We start from the raw sequence: 21,055 nt of genomic DNA, 5'->3' as shown, positions 1-21,055 counted from the left end.
AAGCACCCATAATCCCAGAAAATGTGAGTAACAAGAATTAATGAATTCTACATGCCCTGAAAGCCTGTCCTTTCCATCAAACATTTAGATGTACAAATTACTACCACTTTGCCCCACCTCATACACCCACCGTTTTACATTTCCAACTAGAAGAAATGTTTGGTAAACATGCTCTGATCTGGAAAGGGCAAGGTAGGCCCCAGGCCCGCCCATTTAGTGTCTCTGAGGTGGCAGTTCCCTACTTAAACCATAGGAATAATAACTCCTACCTACCTCATAGGGCTGTTTAGACTTCAAGTGTTTGAAAACTGCAGAGTTCACTCAGCTCCAAAGGGTACACTCCCTGCAAACCCCTGTGTAGAAGACTTTGACGTTGAGGACACGGAGACTCAAAGGTTAGAACAGGATTAGAGGGCTCAGATTGCAAGTGATTCTGTGAATACCCTTACAAGTATTTTATATTTCATCAAATAAAACAATTAAGAGAACATATTAAATAAACAAAATGTCAGTGACATTAAACACTTACGCTAGTAATAATGGGTTCCTGTAAATTAATTTCCACTTGCTGTATGATTTTAGCAGGAAACATCTTTTAGTCTCTCCTTTTCCCTCAGTTTCAACAATAGGCTTTTAAATGTGTTTTGTTTCTGGTAGACATTGTTCTCTCCAGCCTCCCAGGCCCCAACTGGGGCCCACAGGGCCACTTAGAGGTCTGAGATGCTTTGGGTAACTTTGTCCTTAACTATTTGCACGGAGGAGGCTCTCAACCTCATCCCTATCCCTACATTTTCTCTGCCCATGGTACCTTCATGCCAGAGGATGGACAATGAGTGCTAAGCTGAAACCTGTGTACACTGTTCCTTTAGCACCCCCTTCCTTAGCATCTCTGCCAAAACTTCTGGCTACCATCCAATCCACTCTGCCTCCCTTTTTTATTTTCAATGCCCAGGGTTCTGCAGTCTTCTATAGGAATGCAAAATTAAGTTACCTGAACTCAAGTTCTTATTTATCAGAGAAGGAAAAACCCAGAAGTCAAACTAGGTGAAATCTGGTATAATGAGAATATAAAGGTGAGAAAGAATTACTGTAAAAAAAAAATCATTAAAAATGGAGATGCAGGGATGCTTGGATGGCTCAGTCAGTTGAGCGTCCTACTCTTGATCTAGTTTAGGTCTTGATCTCAGGGTCGTGAATTTAAGCCCTGTTGCAGAATATGCTAAGATCATGTTACACTGTTTATTAATAATAAGCATGCACTTTTTTTTAAATTTTTTTTTTTTTAAGATTTTATTTATTTGCGAGAGAGAGAATGAGAGACAGAGAGCATGAGAGGGAGGAGGGCCAGAGGGAGAAGCAGACTCCCTGCTGAGCAGGGAGCCCGATGCGGGACTCGATCCCGGGACTCCGGGATCATGACCTGAGCCGAAGGCAGTTGCTTAACCAACTGAGCCACCCAGGCGCCCCATAAGCATTCACTTTTGACAAACATCTGACTTAACCCAACATAAGGGAAAAACTGAAATAACAGAACTTCATTTTCACACATTGTTATATCCTATACTGCTAGAGAAATTTGGCATTTGGAAAACCACCAAAGCATGAAAAAAAAAAGGAAAACAACCAAAGCATGAAGTATTATTAGAGAGATAACCACTATTCTGGTTATCTATTACTATGTAAAAACCTACCCTAAACTTACTGGCTTAATACAGAATGTATCATTGTATCTCATGATTCTGTAGGTCAGAAACGCTCTCCTCCTAATTTTCCCCCTGCCTCAACACAGCCCCTCCATGTGGACAGCATGGGCCTTCTCAGAGCATGGCAGCTTCAGGATGTGAAACTTCAGATTCCTTACATGGAAACTCAGGGACTCAAGATGGAACCTTCTACAAGACAGGAAGTGAACCTGCTAGTCATTTAATGTTTGGGCTCAGAAATTGGCCCAGCATCTACTCTGCCATATTCTGTTGGTCAAACAATTTTTAAAAATTTACCAGATACAAGAGGAGAGAACAAATCCCATGTCTCAGTGGGAGAGTAGCAAAGGATCTGTGGCCATCTTTATCTACCACCAATTACCGGGAAAGATTATAAATCTACTAGATTACAAAATGGAAAATGAAGGTATTTATTAATGAGTATAAGAATGTTGCTAGTTAAGCTAATCAACCCCGAATAAACCATTGAACATATGAGAAGAGCTGCAAATAAAGCAAAAAACAAAAAAGTCATTATGAAAACTTAACAGCATAAAAGGTATCCCAAAACACAGTGTAATATTAAGTGCTGGTTTCTATGCTAATTTTTTATCCCTTCAAGGAAAATCCTAACAATATCAGGTTACACATGTTAGGTTTCTAATTAGAGTCTACATTTAAAGTTTTAAAATGTGTCTTTAGGGTACAAATCATTCCATCTAGTTCAGCAAACATACTTCTAAAAGTGAATGGCATCTTTACTTATCCACCTGACTGTAAATGCTGCCATTTATTGAATATTCACCTCACACTAACCCTGTACTATGTACTTTACACACATGATCACATTGCACCCTCAAGAAAACTTGCTATACAGAGAAGGAAACTGAAGTTCAGAGAGAAAAATGGTATTGTGCTGTTATTAAAGATGGGAGCCAGACTCATGCTCCCTAAAAACCAATATTCTCAACAGTCGGGTATTTAGCCTCTGCCAATCTATGTGGTCAAAAAGAACTTCTGTAAGTTAGGATTCGTATGTGCAACTATACACACATAAATTTCAAGGTTAATCATTTTTGTCTCTTGACAGAATCATCATTCCATTCCTCATGTTTTAGCAGTATAATGTGAAGGGGCACATTACTGTCTAAAATTATGAAGAAACCTCAAAGGCACAGCTAAGAAACCCTGTACTTTATTTAATCATGTATTCTTATGTACTTAGACCATGTCCCTCCCATGTAGAGAAGTAGAGAAAGCATCTCCAAGAAAAATGTACACAGGTCCATCTAAAAAGAGCCTAATTAAACCAAAGAAAACTACATTTTTCAAAACCGACAGCCATAACAAACAAGTAATTTCCCTGTAGATTAAAACAACAGATAAACAATCAAAAGCTCACCTTATAATTCAAGACTGATTATTCAAATTGGAAGAATTCCATTCTCTCTGAAAATACGATGTACTCTGAGGTCTGGTCTGCTGGAACAGAGTGGCGTCAGCATTTCCAGGGTAATGCACCTGCGTGTGGCTGAGCGTATGTCTTAGCCTGCGGGGCGTATTGCTGGGTGGAGCATGAGGATTTGTGACTGAATAAATCAGCTGGCCATTCTCTAGTGCTACCCCCAGAGTCAGGGACACTTGTTTTTAAAGTCCCTTCTACTTCACAGGTTTTTGTTAATATGCAAATCAACTCAGTAGTTAAAATAAAAGGTGCACATTTTCCATAAAAGATACTTTGGAGTTTTTGATAAAGGTGGCTCTTCTCCCTATTTTCCAGAAGATAACGGTGTGTCTAATGCTAATGGGGAGAGCACAGGCGCAGGGGCAAGTGGGGAGCAGAAGGCAGAGGAGCAGGGCAACCAGCACCACCCTCTCTAAAGGTGAGACTAAGAAAAGTTAGTGATTCCCTTTTTCCTCTGTCTCAAAGGCAGAGAATGAAGACTGTTAAATAGCTTAATTCCTACTTTTTAATATCATGTTTCTTCTTACGAAATAGTAACAGATGAAGTAAAACAATCACTTGTGGTATTTCCCAGGGTTCCACAGTTATGAAACAATTCATAATATTTATCATATTTATTTTTGTTCTCAGAGGCTATTATGAGAGGCTAGAATTTCATGCATGATCCAATTAACTAATTATACTTATTTAGAGGCCATGAAACGCCTAATTGCAGTCACAAATAGGAGATCACTGGTATAATTAGTTGTGCTAGCAAAACTACAGTCACAAAATTTCTTGGGTCAGACCACACAAAAACTGTGACCCTAATTATAGTATTGTTCTCAGCACAATTCAGTCTTAATATGTTAGTCACCCATGTTTGAAGCGTTAAGTTTAACTGGTGAAAACATTCTCCTTACTTTAAATTTGGTATGCTAGTTTCTAATTCACTAAAACACTTCTCGGAAAATTTCAAAATAACGCCTCAGGTACACTGTATAGAGAGAGCTTTTGAGATCATTTAAGTCAAACAGGACTAAGCCCTAAGCAAAAGGGCACAGAATTGATTATCATCTGACCAAGCTCTGAGAAAAGACTGAGAAAATAAACCACAGATATTCCAGAACAGTTAACGGGTACCCTGTTAATGCCAGAATGTTCCCTTCTGGCAAATCTGTGGTCCTCATCTAATACGCAGTCTTCCCATTCCATTTGATTTGTCAGTGCTTTCAGGTCAATGTGCAAAATTCACCAAAGACAGACAGCCTGACCTTACTGGGAATCTGGTTCTGTAGGAATGACCAGAGCCAGCTCTTCTACCACTCACCACCCTTCTCCTTTTTGAGGGAGGGAGGAAAGAGAAAAAATCAGAAAGAGAAAAAAGGCACAATGACAGATGTCTTATTTTGATACACGAAAAGGGCAGTCAGTGTTAGTGAGGGGAAGGAATGTGAACTGGGGTAACCTGCAAGAGCACTTTCCCTGGGCTCTGCACTGGCTGCTTAGCTAAGCTGTCTTCACAAACGGTTCTATGATTCGTCCAACAGTCCAAGTTTACATAAATCTATTTCTGAAGACTCCTTAGGTCTTCATGATGTCTCTCTCCTATAAGCTTCCTACCGGGTCCACTTACCCAACACAGGCAAGAAACTACTGGAATGAAAAAGAAAGTGTTATGCATTAGCTAATCATCTTATTTTAGGCCATAAGAATCCACATTATGGTCATTTTACAGATAAGGAAACTAAGGTTCTCTCTAAGATAAGGGATCTGTCCAGGGCTACACAGTTAGTAAATATGAGGATCAGAATCCATACTTAAGATCCCAATAAATTTGTTCTTTATATTGCAGTTCAAGGCTTGGAAAAACTGAAACAGTCCAGGTGGGCTTTTTTTGGGCAAACTTTTCAAAGTTTGCCCCTTTGAAAAAGCATGCTTGGTTACCTGTATTACATTTGAATATATGTTATAAAACTGACACAGAATAGTGATTCTGAATATGAAATGTATGAGATTTATCCTCAAAATTTTCTGAAACAGGTCCTACATTATATAACTTCATTTCTTCGGCTGTCTTAGGCAGTCTTGGTCTGCTTTTTATTTTTCCCTTACTCATTTTGTTTCCTAACGAGACTATAAGCTCCTAACGACAGTGCCTACCATAAGGCCCTGTAAACAGCAGGTTATTATTAATTGACCTGCTGTTCTGCTAAGGTACTCTACCATCCACCAGTCATATTTAGGGATAAGTGCTTCCCTGAGCCAGTAGGACAACAACCTGCCTTTCACTTAACCATGAAGAATACCAACTTAGGATAAAGGACTGTCAGGAGCCCTAACAAAAAATAATCAAATTTACCAAAGGTTATGATTATGGAATACTGATGAATACACTCTAACACCACAGTTGTATAAGAATCCCCAGAAAAAGGGATTGCAGTAATTGGTCATATCAGAACTGCAATTTTAGTCATAAAAACAGTTTCTTAATGCACTGACTTTTCTATGGAGTTTAGAAAGAACCTGTGATGGATGCTGAGTTTCTTGGAGAACAGAATGTTTCATTTTGCTCTAATTCATTCTATTACTGAATTAAACTCTGATGTATTGGTCTTGACAAGTGCTTCATGCTGATTGTATTGTGTATGATAGTATAATCACTCCCCATGCATTTCCCACTGGCTGGCTGATTAATGCAATAGATTACCTGCAGCACTGATGGCAAGGGGGAATCATTGCCCCTCTCTACTCTAAACTGTTTGTATTTCAGTGTGCGTTCATATATGTGTTGTGTGTGCGCGTCTGCGCATGCAAGCGTTTAGGCATACACAGGCACCCGTGAATATCCACCATGGGTGGAGAAGGTGGGATAAGCCAGAAGGGGAAGAAAAGAAAACTGAGGACACAGTGAAGATTATGGCCTTTCAAATACTGTTTTTAGTACACCAAAAATACTTCCTAAGGCTTCCAGATAGGTATTTAACATTACACTTCAGTTATTCATTCATTATTTTATTCACAAATATTTTACTGAGCACCAACTATATGCCAGGCACATTTTTTCCCACCTGCACAGGAAAACTAACTAAAAAAAATGTGTCACTTTCAGTGTTCTAATTAGTGTACAGGAAGGGAAAAAGGGGGTGAGTTTATCACATGAACATTAATATAGAGATGGAAAAGGATGGCTCTGGAATTAGTTTAAATGCACCAAAAAGACAGCAACTGATAAGATCATTAAGTACAGTGAGTGGTTTAAATGGTTTCAAAACAAACAAAAATCTCTCAGACTAGCTGATCTACTTAGGACCCTAACATTTAGCAAAGAGCATCTTCTGTGTATGATCAGTATGTATGGTGAATAGGCTGCTGAACACATTAATGTCATCTTTAAATGTCTGTATGTCAGGTGTCAGACTTTTGTGGTCTTGGCAACATTTTGAAAGCATTCTTCCTAACAGGATTTTCTTCCACTTCCAAGCTTATATTTGACCCAAGTGCCTTGTTTACAGTCCTCCTATCCAACCCCCTCAGCCCATGCTCATCCACAGAGAGACTGTAGCTTCCAATCTAAGCCATTTCAAGGTTGCTAATAACTTAAGTCTGATCAGTGAATTTTTACTCTCTCCTCCAGGTTTGCCCATGCAAATTTTGAAATTTACTAAGATATCCCAAAAGGAAAGGGGCTGGGAAGCACAACCTAGGGTCAAGAAGGTATAGCTGGTCATAGTTCAAATTCACAGAGATTTTGATTTCTCTGTCAAAGGTTATCTTTGCAAGAGGAAACACAGAGAGTTGGAAGAGTTAGCCACTTTCAGACAATTACTACCATTATTCCCGGTTATTTGTTTCTAGATCAGAGCCTGAGAAAACAGCTTAGAACCCAGGCACTAACTCATCCAAGCAGTTTATGGCAGAAGGCCCCTCCCTGTATTTTACCAGATAGCATACTATTCTTACTCCAATTTGGAATTTTTAAACACTAAAATGTTAGGCAATTGTTAGATAAGCTTATAGCAGCCTCACAAAAATTCACCTGCTATAAATCACTTACCAGCCTGCCTTCTCCATAAAATAAAAGAGAAAATTATTTATATTAAAAAAAAGTCATTCTTCAGTAGACCTCTAAGAAGAGCGGCTATTTAAAAGCCTATTGAAGATAGTCACAATCAAGCATGCATTTTTAATCTCAGAATCCTCTGTCCTTGAGAAATCTTAACAGAAAGCCTATGTGTCAAGTGGTGAAAGTCACTCTGTTGGGACTGAGAGGTCTTGCCTCCCCCATCCACACTCTCTTCCTCCCCCTCCCACCTCAGGGGCTCTGTGAGGCACTGTGGAACACCCCCTGTCTAAAAGACACCCATTAATCATTTTCCTGGGTTCCCCTGCCCCCTCATTAACCCATCTAAGCTTTAATCAAATACAAAAACATTTGTAAAGCACCTTGCTCCATACAACACCCACAGAGAACAACCTAAGTGGCTGCTTCAGTCCTCCCTTGGCTTCCACCTCTTTCAGTCTAGCTCCTGGCATCTCTGATTCCCCATGAAGCCCCTGGGAATCTCAGATGGCTTAAATGAGGGCTTCTCAGGCCTCGTTAATTTTTGTATGCTGCCACTTCAGGGTAAGAAATGGTGAGAGGAAATTATCCCCAGCCTGTGAAGACTCTCTCACTTTCCACTCTCTCACTTCCCACCACTCTCGTGTGATGGTGCTCTCTACAGATCCACAATCTAGCAAGGAGACGGCTCCCTCCCCCAACCACATTTCCCTTCGGTGGCAGTTTCTTGAGGGCAAGTGCAATACTAACTCTTAGGAAATGGGAAGAGAAGAGAACTTTTCTAAAATTGTTGTGAGGAAGAAGGATACTTTATACCAGTGCTCTGATACTCCTACTAGCCACTAATGTGAGAACAGTATCTACTACCAGTGGACTCATCTTATAAATAAAGATAACATAAAAAAAGTAATTGGAACCCATTCTTGGTACAAATAATGTACCAGAATACTACATATACAGTAAGGATACTAACATGTACTACAATGAGTCATAAAGCATCTTAACTCCTAACTCAATCCCTGTGGTCTATATTTAGAATAAAGTTTTATAAAAATACACAAGGGGGGGTGATCCCCAAGTGTTGTTACAAATTATCCAATTGTACTTAGAAAATGACTATCATTCGGAATCTCTAATTGGTTAGATAATAGGATCAAATGGTCTGTAAAGATCTCTTTTAATCTTGAGAATCTACCATTTTCTGCTAATATTTAAAATTTTTTCTCTTTATTTCCACTTTTTCCCATAAATGGGTACTGAATGGATAATTAAACCCTAGCAGCTGCACTCAAGAGACGGATGGTGGACAGTACTACACAGAAGTAAAGAAATATGCATTCTCTCTTTTGGTTAACTTCTGACCCAAACTAGAAATTAATTCTGCCTACTTAAAGAAACAGAACAGGGGCACCTGGGTGGCTCAGTCGTTAAGCGTCTACCTTCGGCTCAGGTTATGATCCCAGGGTCCTGGGATCCAGCCCCGCATCGGGCTCCCTGCTCTGCGGGGAGCCTGCTTCTCCCTCTCCCACTCCCCCTGCTTGTGTTCCCTCTCTTGCTGTGTCTCTCTCTGTCAAATAAAGAAATAAAATCTTAAAAAAAAAAAAAAAAAAAAAAAACAGAACAAACCCTCTTCCCATCTCCACAGCAGAGCAGAACCCAAAGGCCTCTGACCCACAAAGACAGAAATCTCAGTTTTAAGAGACAGAAAGCAACAGGACCATATACAACAGAGAAAGAAATCAGGCCCAGGTAATGAGGACTGAGCAGCAGACAGGCGTTCTGAGAAGACGGCTGGATAGAAGCAAAGCCTCCTGAGCAATACAACGGAAAAAGCCTCCATATTTAGAGGGAGCTCTGGATAATAAGGGGGAAACCACAGACTGAAACAGGAATGTGCAACCCCATTCCAGAGCAGCCAGACCAGCCCAAGGGCAGGAAGGGTCTGGAGAGCTACAGACCATATGACATAAACAAGTGTTGACAACTGTGTTATTATTAGGGCCTGGCAGAGGCCAGGACGGAGACCTTGACCTGAGGGTCTCACTGGCTCCTTAGCAAAGGAGCCTGGAAAATGAAATGAAAACCTGACTGTAATCCATCTGCAGTACGTACTGCATGTATTCTGTGAGAAGCTTAAGTTTATTATGACAGTTTTCAATCAATATCATGGATTTGGCTCTTCTACACTAATGTGGCTTTTTTAGCCTGAAGTTAGAGAGTCCCTAGAAACACAGATGAGCAACTACAGTAGGTAAGCTCTGATGACTACCACCATTAGACCTGCAGGACCACCGGTGGGCAGACCAAGCCATGCAGCTTTGACGGGGCTTACTGCCATCTAGGTGAGCTTCGCCTTGCCCCTGCTCTGCTGCCCTGAGCAGAGAGACCCCTTAGCAGAAAGGCAAATCAAAACAAGTGAGGATGGAGTCCAGTCTGGTGGTGAAGTCTTTGAAGCCACTGACCTGGGATCAAATTCCTGCTCTGCTGCTGCGACCTCAGGCAAGTTATCTGGTCACCCTACGCTCCAATTTACTCAGGTATAAAATTAGGGCTAATGATTATACCTACCTTCACTGGATTGTTTTAAGAATAAAAATATAATGCATGCATTAAGTGCTTAGCATAGTGCCTGACAAAATAAATGTTGACATCTATGTCATCTTTACTAGATGGACTAAAATGGGAAATAAAAGACAGCAAAAATCTAGAACCTATGTCTACGCTCTCTCCCTCCTCTCCTCCCTTTGAAGTAACAACAAAGAACAATAAAACTGGACTGATAATCTTGAAGACAACATTGTTGATAATGAATCTGAATGCTTTATAGCCCTCCCCCATCGAGTTAGTTCATCCCTGTCATTGTTCATGCTACTCCTTCTCACTACTTCTTCCCTACAACTCACCTCCATGAACACCTTGTAAAACCATATTAAATTCCATCTGTACAAGTATTTATACTAATATGTGAATAAATTACCCTATCAAAGTGTTCCTCAGTTCATTCATACCTATTCTAATTTCTGTCTCCTGATGGTTCTATCTCTCTACTCCCTCTCTACTACATGGACCATTACCAAAAGTAAAATCAAACACTTAATACATCTATTCCTCTGGACATAGCAAGTGCTTAATACGTACTGAGATAGAAACCACAGAAAGATTTCTGGAAAGAAGGGTTAATGGAAGGCACTGAAGTGATTTACGTGGTAAAACTGTATTCTCCTTATGCCCAGGGAAGACAAACTGGTAGGTGAGAAGTATGGGGTTCATTAAGTTTACATTGTACACTTAAGAGCTACCAGAAGTTTCCAACTCTGTGCCTGACATCTTTTTGCTGCAAGGGGGCTCTGGGAATTGCTGTTTTCTCCATGGCACTAGCCAAGAGAACACTACTTATACAGTAAACCACACTGGAATGCTCCCTAGCTTTCACCGAAAAGCAGTTACTCCTCAGGCATTCACTAATCAGCTTCAAAATCTGGAAAGCCTAGATTTCAATTTATCATATAAACTAAGCAGTGGCTCTAAACCGTGGTGAAATTACTTATCCTATTATGTTGGGAGATGTAAGGTGGCATTCCCCAGAAATCTCTCCACAATGACCTCCAAAGCAGAGCCTTTGGAATCTTCTTTCTGACTGTGTACAAAAACACTTGCAAATGACTTAGAGCATCATTTTAAATGTGACTTAAGCATGTGATTCAAGAATCATGAGGGTGGGTGGAGAAGAGGTCCACAGAGATGACTACTTGCATCAGAGGTATAGATAGGACAGTGTTCTGAGTCCATAGAGCAGGTAATTTTTAGTATTTGCAATAAATTTGGTTTCAATGGTGGAACGATGGGCTAGGTTCTCTACTGCTGAACAAAGATTTACTGTGATTCCAAGTACCCTGATTTTGTAGACCCACTCAATCTATCTAGTACCCTACAAGGAGTATTACCACTGTTGCTTAATAACAGTGGTCAAACTAACCTTACAATGGAACTCAAAATAGAAAGAAACTTCTAACTATGGCTATGTCTGCTCACAGAGAATTAGGTATCCATATAAAAAAAAATTTTTTTTAAGATTTTAAGTAATCTCCACACCCAACATGGGGCTTGAATTCACAACCCAGAGATAAAGAGTTACATGGTCCACCAACTGAGCCAGTCTGGCACCCCCATATCAAAACCTTTGAAAAAAATTCTGAGAGGTAACACCTTGTTCTTGTGAACCGAGTGAGCACAGCTCAGAGCAGCAAGGCTCTTGCAATGGGAGCCCAGCCTCTCCCTAAAAAACAAAACAAAACAAAAACAGGGTTTACACACTGGAAAGCAAAATACATGACTCAGCTCAGAGAGAAAGTTAAGTGTTTAAAATTTTAGGAAAAAAACACATTATGTAATACTTGAAAATGAAAATTTAAGAATTTTTCCCCATGACAAAGCTGTAATTAAATCCTATTTAACTGTTTCCTCTAATGACATCCATTTTAATTAGGTTTTAATAGACTGGCAGCCACAACCTATAGTTTTATGAAGCAAAGTAAAATTATAGTCTAGGAAGACATTTAAGGAAAGAGACCTATCAACACAGATGAGAGGTTACAATATATCCCCTCATCCCTAAAGACCCCCATGGTAATTAAGTGTGCTGAACAGACAGCCATTAGGGCTAACAGTAGGTGTGCTCGCCACCAATCAGCACTGGGTTATTCTTTAAAATCTAAGGGTTATTGCTGTGATCTGCTTTCTAGAAAATCTGCATGTCATGGAATAAAGAATGCAACTAAAGATGTGTGGGTTCTATAGCTCCACCAAATTTGCAGCTTCTGTCCCTGCAATGGGCTTTCTGTCTTAAGATTTTAAGGCATACACTTTCTTATACTCAACATGATACAACAACACTCACTCTGAGAAGACTGCTCTATGTTTCAGAAAATGAACATCGCACAGAAAAAGTAAAATTAATGTATGAAAAACAGATTCATGTAGAAGAATAATGCATCTGCAAATGAGATGCACTGAACAGGATCTTAATAGTGTGCATCTGTATCTATTTCATACTACATTATGAAAATCAGGGAATAAATCACGAAAATTAACTCAGACCAAATGAGTATCAGAGGCACTTATTTTAGAGAAGAAGAACTGAGCATCATCAATCCCTTTGTTAGCCAGAGGATGGGGAAAGGAATCTGGCCTGTTGCTACTTCAAAGAAGTTTGTATATACTTATTCGAAAGAAAGACAAAGTTATATGAATATATATTATTTTTAAAACTAGTTTTGAAACATCAACACTTAAATTTTAATAAATCACATATACTCTGTAAGTTGAAAGTTTTGGGGAGAGGAATATCTGATCCTCTCAAAAATACAATTTTGTAACCACGCCAACAATCTGATGCCTCCAAATCCCTCTGCCAAGAAGCGGAGTTACTTGGCTAAGATACTTTTACTTGTACATTCTCATCAGAATAAGGCTTTCATGCCAGGAGTCTTTTTTTTTTTCCTGGTGTATTGGCCATTGCCAGAAATGGACCCATCGAATTCACCAGTGCTAAGGAGTTAAGCATCTGAGATTTAATTTAACAGTTTCAGCTTTATTAAGCTGTCACAGAGCGGCCCCACTCTGATAACAGTAGCTGCTCCAATTATGGCTTGGTTTAGGGTTGACAAGTATAATGATTCATTCGTGGCACATGAGAAGCAATAAAAGGTTGTTTTGCATTACCGCTTTAAAAATGTGGGCACTTTTTTCATTTAATTTGTCACTTAGCTTTTGCTAAGAGGACATTTAAATTGCAGTAAAAGGCAAATGGGGCTTTTAGTTTAAATGTAATCCCCATATTTAAATGATCTGTAATGGTGCAGTGTTGGAGTGGGAACACTATTGTCTCACAGTGGGTCCTGATGGTGACATGTGACATTTGTATTCAGGTCCTGTATTATCCATGTGGCTAAAGGGCTTCCAATTTCATTTCACAGCCAGAAGCCTGCAGAAAACACCAATTAACTTGCAGATCCCATTTGCCGACAAAACTCAGCCTCTTCTCAATGTCTGGCATCTGGCAGTGCTCAGCATTTAATTCCAAAGCAGAGCCTTGAAGCAATGTGAGCCCTGTGCAGGGGCACAAAGTCAAAATCTCCCATTTTATTAAGAAGCAAAATCATTTCCTTTTGTAGTCCAGAAGCAACTTTTAGTTAATTTTTTGGTGAATGAATATTAAGATACAATAGCTATTGTTACTTCTACATGGGATTCTTTGCAAAACTTAGATCCATTAAAATGGTTACTGACCTCTGCTTGCCATCAGAGTACACAAGAGAATTTATAACAGTCTAGTAATGATTGGGGGTGGGGGAGGAGGGAAGGGATGATTTGTGAAGAAAAAAAATACAGGGAAAAAAAGATATATTCATCCTAGACTGAAATCAAAGAAGCCTGGCCCATAATCAGAAAGCAGTTCATCCGAGGGTATAACTAGAATCAGCTGGTGGAAACTTCCACCTAATGAGAATTTATACTTTTGATTGAGAATTGAGGTACATAATTTTCAAAGCCAACTTGGAAAAGTGAGATGGGGCTAATGGATTAAATATGAACACTCTAAGTTTTATTTAACTATATCACTTGTACTTTTTTGGTGACCAAAAAAAGTAGTCAGCACTTTCTTCCTAATTAGTTATTTGTAATCCTAAGTTCCTCCAAGTACCACAGCTCTTTAAATTTTATTCATTTAATATTAATCCAGTATTTTTTCTTTAAATGATTCCTTTCATTATAGTTTTTTTAAATGGTAGACCTTTCCAATGTCATAAATCAACCAGTCAATTCAATATTTACTACAGAATTACAAAACTGAGGAGGGTTTACCTAGGAAAGTGTTATCATTCAGTATTCTATAAAAATATGTTTAAACATATGCATTACACTTGTCCGAACTACCACACTGTGCTCCCAAACACTCTTCCAATATATTGAAACAATCTACTATAGTTATGGACTGATTTAAATTTTGATGGGGGTAAAGGCCACTAACCATTAATTCAGGTGACCAAGTAATTACAAGATACTTAATAAAAATACCAGGAGAAAAGGCCAACAAATATCTAACAGTTGGCAAGTAGCAGACATTTATGATTAAAAAAAAAAAAGTTGTCATCCACAGCAAGTTTCTGAACACACATCCTATTAATGGCAAAGAGGAAACTCTGATGTCCAATTCTTTACCAACTTGCGGCATACCCCTAGATTAGTCAACATGATCTTTTGGAAGTATCCTAAACTTCCCTGGAGTTCAATTTCCTTATCCATAAAACAGTTCACCTCAAAGGTCCCTCCCAATTATTACAATCATGTGGTATATGCACAAACAACAGTTTCTCTTCATCTAGACTTGACATGGGATCAATCAGCAGGATATGGTCTATTATCAGCCAAGAGTGAAAGAAGGGGAAGGTATGAAGAGTTCTACTATTCAATTTCAATGAAACTAGGATCTTCTAGTAAACATATCCAGAACATAAAATTAATACAGGCATTCATAGAACATTTGTCAAAAATTCCATCTGTCATATTCTTAATAGAAAGACAATTTAACAAATGCATTATTTGTTAATTCCCTAGCAATAAACGTTGGATAAAAATAATCATCCCCCCAAATTTCCCAGTGAACCTGACTAGTGGATTTCTCATTTTTTCAACCACCTGCCATATTTATATCTTTATTACAGAGATTTGGGAAGCAATAAAAATTATAGTTTATCTTTTCCATTCTGACAATCAACAGCTCATCTAAGTCTGTAACAGCCAAAAAATAAATGTTCAAACTACTTTTGACACTTTCAATGTACTCAAAGGGGGAAAAGAGCCAAATTTTAGCTCAACTGATTACAATATTATTCCAGAAATGAGTAACCAGCTCTACTATACAAAATACCTATTTTAAAATAATATGGCTTCTTTTTTCAAATATTTAAAGGGAGATTCCTGTGCTTGCTTTCCTCAAGATCCGACAATTTCTCCCAAACCCTCCCAAGATTATTTCCTGCAAATGCCAGCCCAAGCCCTCCTAGTTCTAACCAGTGTCTAATGGCAATAAGTTCATATATGAGCAGTTCTCCCTTCAGCAACACTCCGACCATGCGCTTTCAACATTTAACCATGATCTTTACCCATACACAACTCAATGGCAATCTGTCAGGAAATTTATATTTACCCAGCTCATCCCAGAGCTGCCTATATTTGTCAGTCATCGCAGTGCCTTGTTGCCTCCAAAGTGACAGACGAGGGTCAGCCATGAATTGCTCCGTTATCAACGTCAACATGCGGGCCCCATTAGAGTCCCTCATCTTCAACATCTCCCGCACCTGGTGGGGAAAAAACAGACCTTCAGAAAAGTGTTCAAAACTGCACAGCAATACAGCAACAGACCACTTTCTTTCTCTGGGGTCCGAGGCAGTTAATTCTTGATACCAGCCCTCTTTGGCAAAGAAAAGTTGTGAAAAACTGGTCTCTATCCTAAATGGCAATTTAATCAGAGAATTAACTGTTAATTTCGTAAAATCATGTTTCATAATCCAAATGAGGAAAAGAAATTTGGTTAACTTTCCAATTACAAAAAAAAATAAATTTTTTGCCAGCCCACAGAAAAACAATACCAAAATAAACAAGACAAATCATCTGGCACCCTCCTGACTCTTCCAACTGATTGTACTTAGGACTAGAGTAGAAGAGCTGAAAGCAGTGTACTGATTAACTCTTTAGGGATCTTCTAAATTGAATGGATAATGTTTTTAATAGTAACATCTGTCTTTCTGTTTTTAAAAAACTGCTTTATTGAGACATAATTCACATACCATACAATTCACCAATTTAAACTGTGCAGTGCAATGTTTTTTAGTTTATTTCCAGAGTTGTGAAGTCCTTCAGTTTTTGATGTAAATTAGAATTTCAGTAAGCTCTCACACCGAAGTTTTCTGACAAGAAGAGCAATATCATACTTTTATATTCACCCCAATGGGGCTGTAAGAGGAAATGGGTTGTGCTGCAAGTTAAAGAACTCTCTGGCCCTAACTAAGCGATTCAGGAAGCAGAATTATAACCTGTGACCTAGCGAGCTAATGCAGCCTCTCAAGCTGAAACTTCAAGCTCTGTCCATTACTCTGGAGCCAAATTTTCCAAATTAAAAAAAAAAAAAGGAAGAAAAGAAACACAAGACTAAGTGTCTCTATAGGAAACCCTAAGTAAATCCGTCCATTCCAGAAGTGTGTACTGCTATGTGTTCAACAAACATGAATCCCAGCTGAACACCACACCACCAGTTCTCCCTATAGGAAATTACTAGAGCAAGGTCATAAGCAGCAGAAAAGGAGAGGGGGTCCTTTTACTCAAGATTCTATGTGAAAGGCAAATCAAAGAGGAAATGGCAGATATTCAATAAGGCAGCCCAAACCTCAAGATCTACTGATCCCATGTCAGGCCTGTACCCTGAGACAAGTAATGGAAGTCCATCACAGGCTTCAAATGGGAGCCCTGTAAAGAACTCAAAAGCACTTCTACACTGAATCACAAGTGTTGTGCTTCCAGGATTATTTCAGTAATAATCTTAAAAAGTTTTTTTATTTCCAATATGGAAGCACTAAAAAGTCATGAACAGAAGAAGACTGGGAGGAAGAAAGGGAGTTGCCATTTACTGGACATCATGCTAAAGAGTTTTACAGTTATACTTATCATGTAATCTTCACAATAACCATAAAATAGGCCAGATTATAATCCCCATTTTATGAAATATAAAAACCATGTTTCAGAGAAGTGAAGTAACTTGCTCAAAGGACAAGAGGAATCGCTGGGATCAGAGCCCAGATCTGTCTTAACTCTAAAAGTTATGCCAAAAAATTAAAAAATAAAAAATAAAAGTTATGCCATTTCCAAAATTAGATGATGCTGTTACTTCATATGGCACGCATAATGTGTACATCATATACAAGGATAAAAATAGCAGCTATAGGACAGTCTAATACCTCTTTCACTTTGCTTCCACTATGCCAAAGCGTACTATTTGCTAACATGAGAATCTGTGAAATACTTCCTGTGTATCTAAATATACCAAACCTTTAATATTACCACTACATCATGGATGTGATTTAATGTTTATTTTCCTGATAAATTTCTAACCTATTACTCAGCAACAGCAATGACAATAAACACGTCACTGTTAAGCATATAAACCACAACTATCAAGCAATACTCAAGTACATCTATAGTCTAATGGTAATTAATTTTCAGATGGCTGACTCTGACGTATCACAAGAGTTTGATGTACCTGTGAATTACCAAAGAATGATTAAATCATGTGTGAAGTTGTTTTAGGGTAAGATGTATTATATTATAATCTAATTTTCAGAAAATTGGCAATTAATATATAGTAAATGGGATAAAATCTTTAATAAGAGGATACCGATTAATCAGAATACACTATTTTCTGGCCATAACCAGTAACGGAATATACTCTAATTCTTCAGAACTAAAAAAATATTTTAATTATTATAAGTACTAGAAAAGCTGTTTAACAAGAGTGTTAATGAGTTATCAAAAGTATCAATCAATTATCTCATCCATTAAAACCAATTTGAATACATTAGTCATAATAGTAGTTATACTCCCATAAAAGACACTGATTTAATATTATTAAAAAAGCATTTTACCCAGTATTCAGAATTGCATTTATGGTACTAAAAGTTCTGTATAAAGCAACAGACACAGTTTCTACTCACACATAATTTGTAAGGAAGTAACTTTGTTTCTTAGGCCATCAAATTTTGGTGATGAAAATTAACATTTACCAAGGCCAAAATGACATGTGAGACACCATCATCATTTAATCACAACTTGAGGAGATATGTTATCATTAGCTAATTTTATAGATGAGGAAACGGACTTAAATAACTTGCCAAGGTTCATACATTCAATAAGATTTAGAATTTAGATTTAAAGCCAGGGCTATATGACTCCAAAGTCCATGCTTTTGAAACTAATTTAAATATACTGAATATTATTAAACTAAATCTATAATGTTATATGCATGTATTAACTGTTCAAAAATAATTACGTAAAATTTACAGATTATGGATTGGAACAAGAGATACTTCTCAACCTCAAAAAAAAAAAAAGCCCTAAATATATGAGAAGCACATTTTAAGGACTGTATTCAAAGTTATGCTCTACTTGAGAACATTAACTAGAAAAAGTAAAAGCTTGAAAAGATGGCATTTTTAATAATATTAAGCTACTTACTTTTGAGTTTTGAGAGGTTTTTCAAAATTGTATAAACTATCACCATTTTAGTAATGGGAACTGAGAGAAACAAAAATGTTCACATCTTGCCTAACGATAGCTAAGTAAGTAAATGCATTACAACATAATAGTTTCTAATTGATTGGTTAACTTAGATGTTCTTCTTTAAAAAAAAAAAAAGAAATAAAAAAGAAGCCTTTATTCTATTGTACACATAATCATATATAGATACTTTCTATATATGTATATATTTAGAATATTTCTTTAAAAAAAAATCATACCTTTGCAAAGAGCAAATTAAGCTGCTTCCCTGATCCGTGGTACCCGCCCTGGGAAAGGAACAGTTTAACCTGTTCTTGAACCTGCTCTTCATCTAAGTGCCAGCAGTTTTCATCATCTATACTAGCACCTGCTGTTGGATCAGGAGCACCTAGAAATAGAAAGAAAAAATAACACATATGCTAGATAAAAACTCTGTGCTAAAGGGCTCTGATTATAAACTTGAAAAGAATTAAGATTCTGCATTTTTTGCCTACACACTTTTTAAGCCAATCTCAATTTCAATTATACATACAAATTTATGACTGAAAATAAATATAAAAATCATTCTCTTATTTCTAGGACTTTCTTGATTTGTGCTAAGCTAAAATGCAGATTACTGTAGCACTGAGATATTTTCTTTTTTAAAGATCAGAAACTAAACCTTTGGAGAGGAGTTTACAAGTTCTCTAAAGAATAAAAAAAATCACAAAAATGTCTCATTGTAAATACATGATGTTTATAAAGCTCTACTGTGTAGGATATGTTAGGAAAATGTTTTTCAAAGACATGAGAAAATGTGAAACCAAGTGAACTGAGTATTTTTCTCTTTACTATGTTAATTCAAGAAGCTTTCATTGTTATCTGCTGCTGAATAAACTACATGCTGACATAGTCTTTAGTTGCAGAAAACTGAAGATTAAAAAGGGAAATCAAGCCACACGGGACCAGGCAGTGCAGCTGTTGTACAAAACCAGGTTGTAGTCTCACCTTGCCAAACTGCGTAAATATTTTATTGCTGAAGTACACACAAAAGATAACAGCTATGTCATAAGCCCTGTGTGCAGACTACCTTAGAAATTCAAAAATTATCCAGATACTTAGGCAGGTAAAAATTAAGTTTCATTATTTATTTAAAAAATAAAATGATATTTAAGGCCTAAGATTCATAAGGAATATAAAAAAAATTTAAATCTAAAAACCTTTCCTCAATAGTGTTTAATCTCCTTATCAACCCTTAAAAAATACATTTATAAGTCTGGTTTTACATTGCTTTCCTTTTCTTCTAATGATCTGATAAAACAGAATGAATTGGCCAAGGAAACAATCACTAACACCTGCTTAGAACCAGGGTCCATTAGTCCCTAAGAGGAGAGCAGTGAGTCTGTGAATCTCCTTGAAAAGGTGTGCATTCATTCATTCATTCACTGAGCCAACACATTTATTGAGTGTCTTCTGTTAGACTTGGGAATGAAATGGTGTGCAAAATAGACAGAATTCCTGTCCCCATATAATTTACCACCAAATTATTTTTGACTAGGACCAACAATAACAAATACAATTCACATCAAGCCCAATATATCTGTATATCTGGGTGTTTATGTGATGACATCTACTATCTATTAATCTGAAGCAAAAGTATGATGGAAAAAGACCCTGACTATAAGTGAAAGGGTCTGATATTCTCTATTATATTTTTTAAAAGGGCTTATCATAACTTTTAAAACTGATTTCATAACCCATAATGGGCTGCAACCCACTATATGAGAAACACTATTTTAAGTTGTGAGATAAATATCAATCTAGTAATCACACATATAAATATATGATAATAAATGATAACTGCTCCAAGGAAGAAGCCAAAATGCCAGCAGACTATATCAGAAAGCTCTGACTGGGCCATGTATTGCCAGGGTAAACACACCTTGAGGAAATGGAAACTGAGCTGAGATTTGCCTTAAGTAGATTAGAAGTTAAAGGAAAAAGGAAGAGAAAGGAATTAGTCTGAATGTGAGACTAAGAGCTTAGGCAGAAGTCTCAGGCGGGAAGGAACACAGAACATGGATGAAATAAAAGATAGCCCACACCCACAGAACTCAAAAGTAGAGGATGAGGAGAAGACAAGTACAAGACAATCCTGGAGAAGGGTTAGACCCTGAGAGCCCTGGCAAATGAGAAGCTTAGTTTTTTTTCTTCCCTAAGCATAACAAATGGGAATTCATAACAAGGTCGTCCGAAGAAGAATGAAACACCCTAGACAGTAAAGATGTTTTCTCCTAATGTGCATCAATTTCAACATTCCTACAATAGAATATATTCAGCCATGAAAACAAATGTGGAGATTGTCTCTGTACTACAATGGAAAAATATCCAAGATACACTGTTGAATGAAAAAAAAAAAAAACAAAACAAAACAGGCCAAAGAAAAGAATACATAATAAACCCCCTTTTTTATAGTGAAGTTTTAGAAAGAGCCTATGTGTTAGTATTTCCTTACATATGCATAGAATGGGTAACCTC

At 37.6% G+C, this 21,055-nt stretch overlaps 1 protein-coding gene across 1 annotated transcript in view; it reads right to left on the bottom strand.

Annotated features, from left to right (window-relative positions):
- ZSWIM6 (zinc finger SWIM-type containing 6) overlaps positions 1–21,055 on the bottom strand; it is a 197,911-nt gene that overhangs the window by 34,157 nt on the left and 142,699 nt on the right. Inside the window, exons 3-4 of the mRNA XM_045895326.2 lie at positions 18,778–18,926; positions 15,420–15,570 (exon numbers count right to left, since the gene is read on the bottom strand). Of these exons, the coding sequence (XP_045751282.1) occupies positions 15,420–15,570; positions 18,778–18,926 (300 nt within the window). The remainder of the gene's footprint in view (positions 1–15,419; positions 15,571–18,777; positions 18,927–21,055) is intronic.

This window comes from Mirounga angustirostris, unplaced genomic scaffold, assembly GCF_029215605.1.
Source record: "Mirounga angustirostris isolate CCGP_5_RB_7025 unplaced genomic scaffold, mMirAng1.0.hap1 SCAF_7, whole genome shotgun sequence".
Taxonomy (NCBI): domain Eukaryota; kingdom Metazoa; phylum Chordata; class Mammalia; order Carnivora; family Phocidae; genus Mirounga; species Mirounga angustirostris.
The sequence above is the reverse complement of the archived record's forward strand: the minus strand, read 5'-3'. Positions and strand labels throughout refer to the sequence as shown.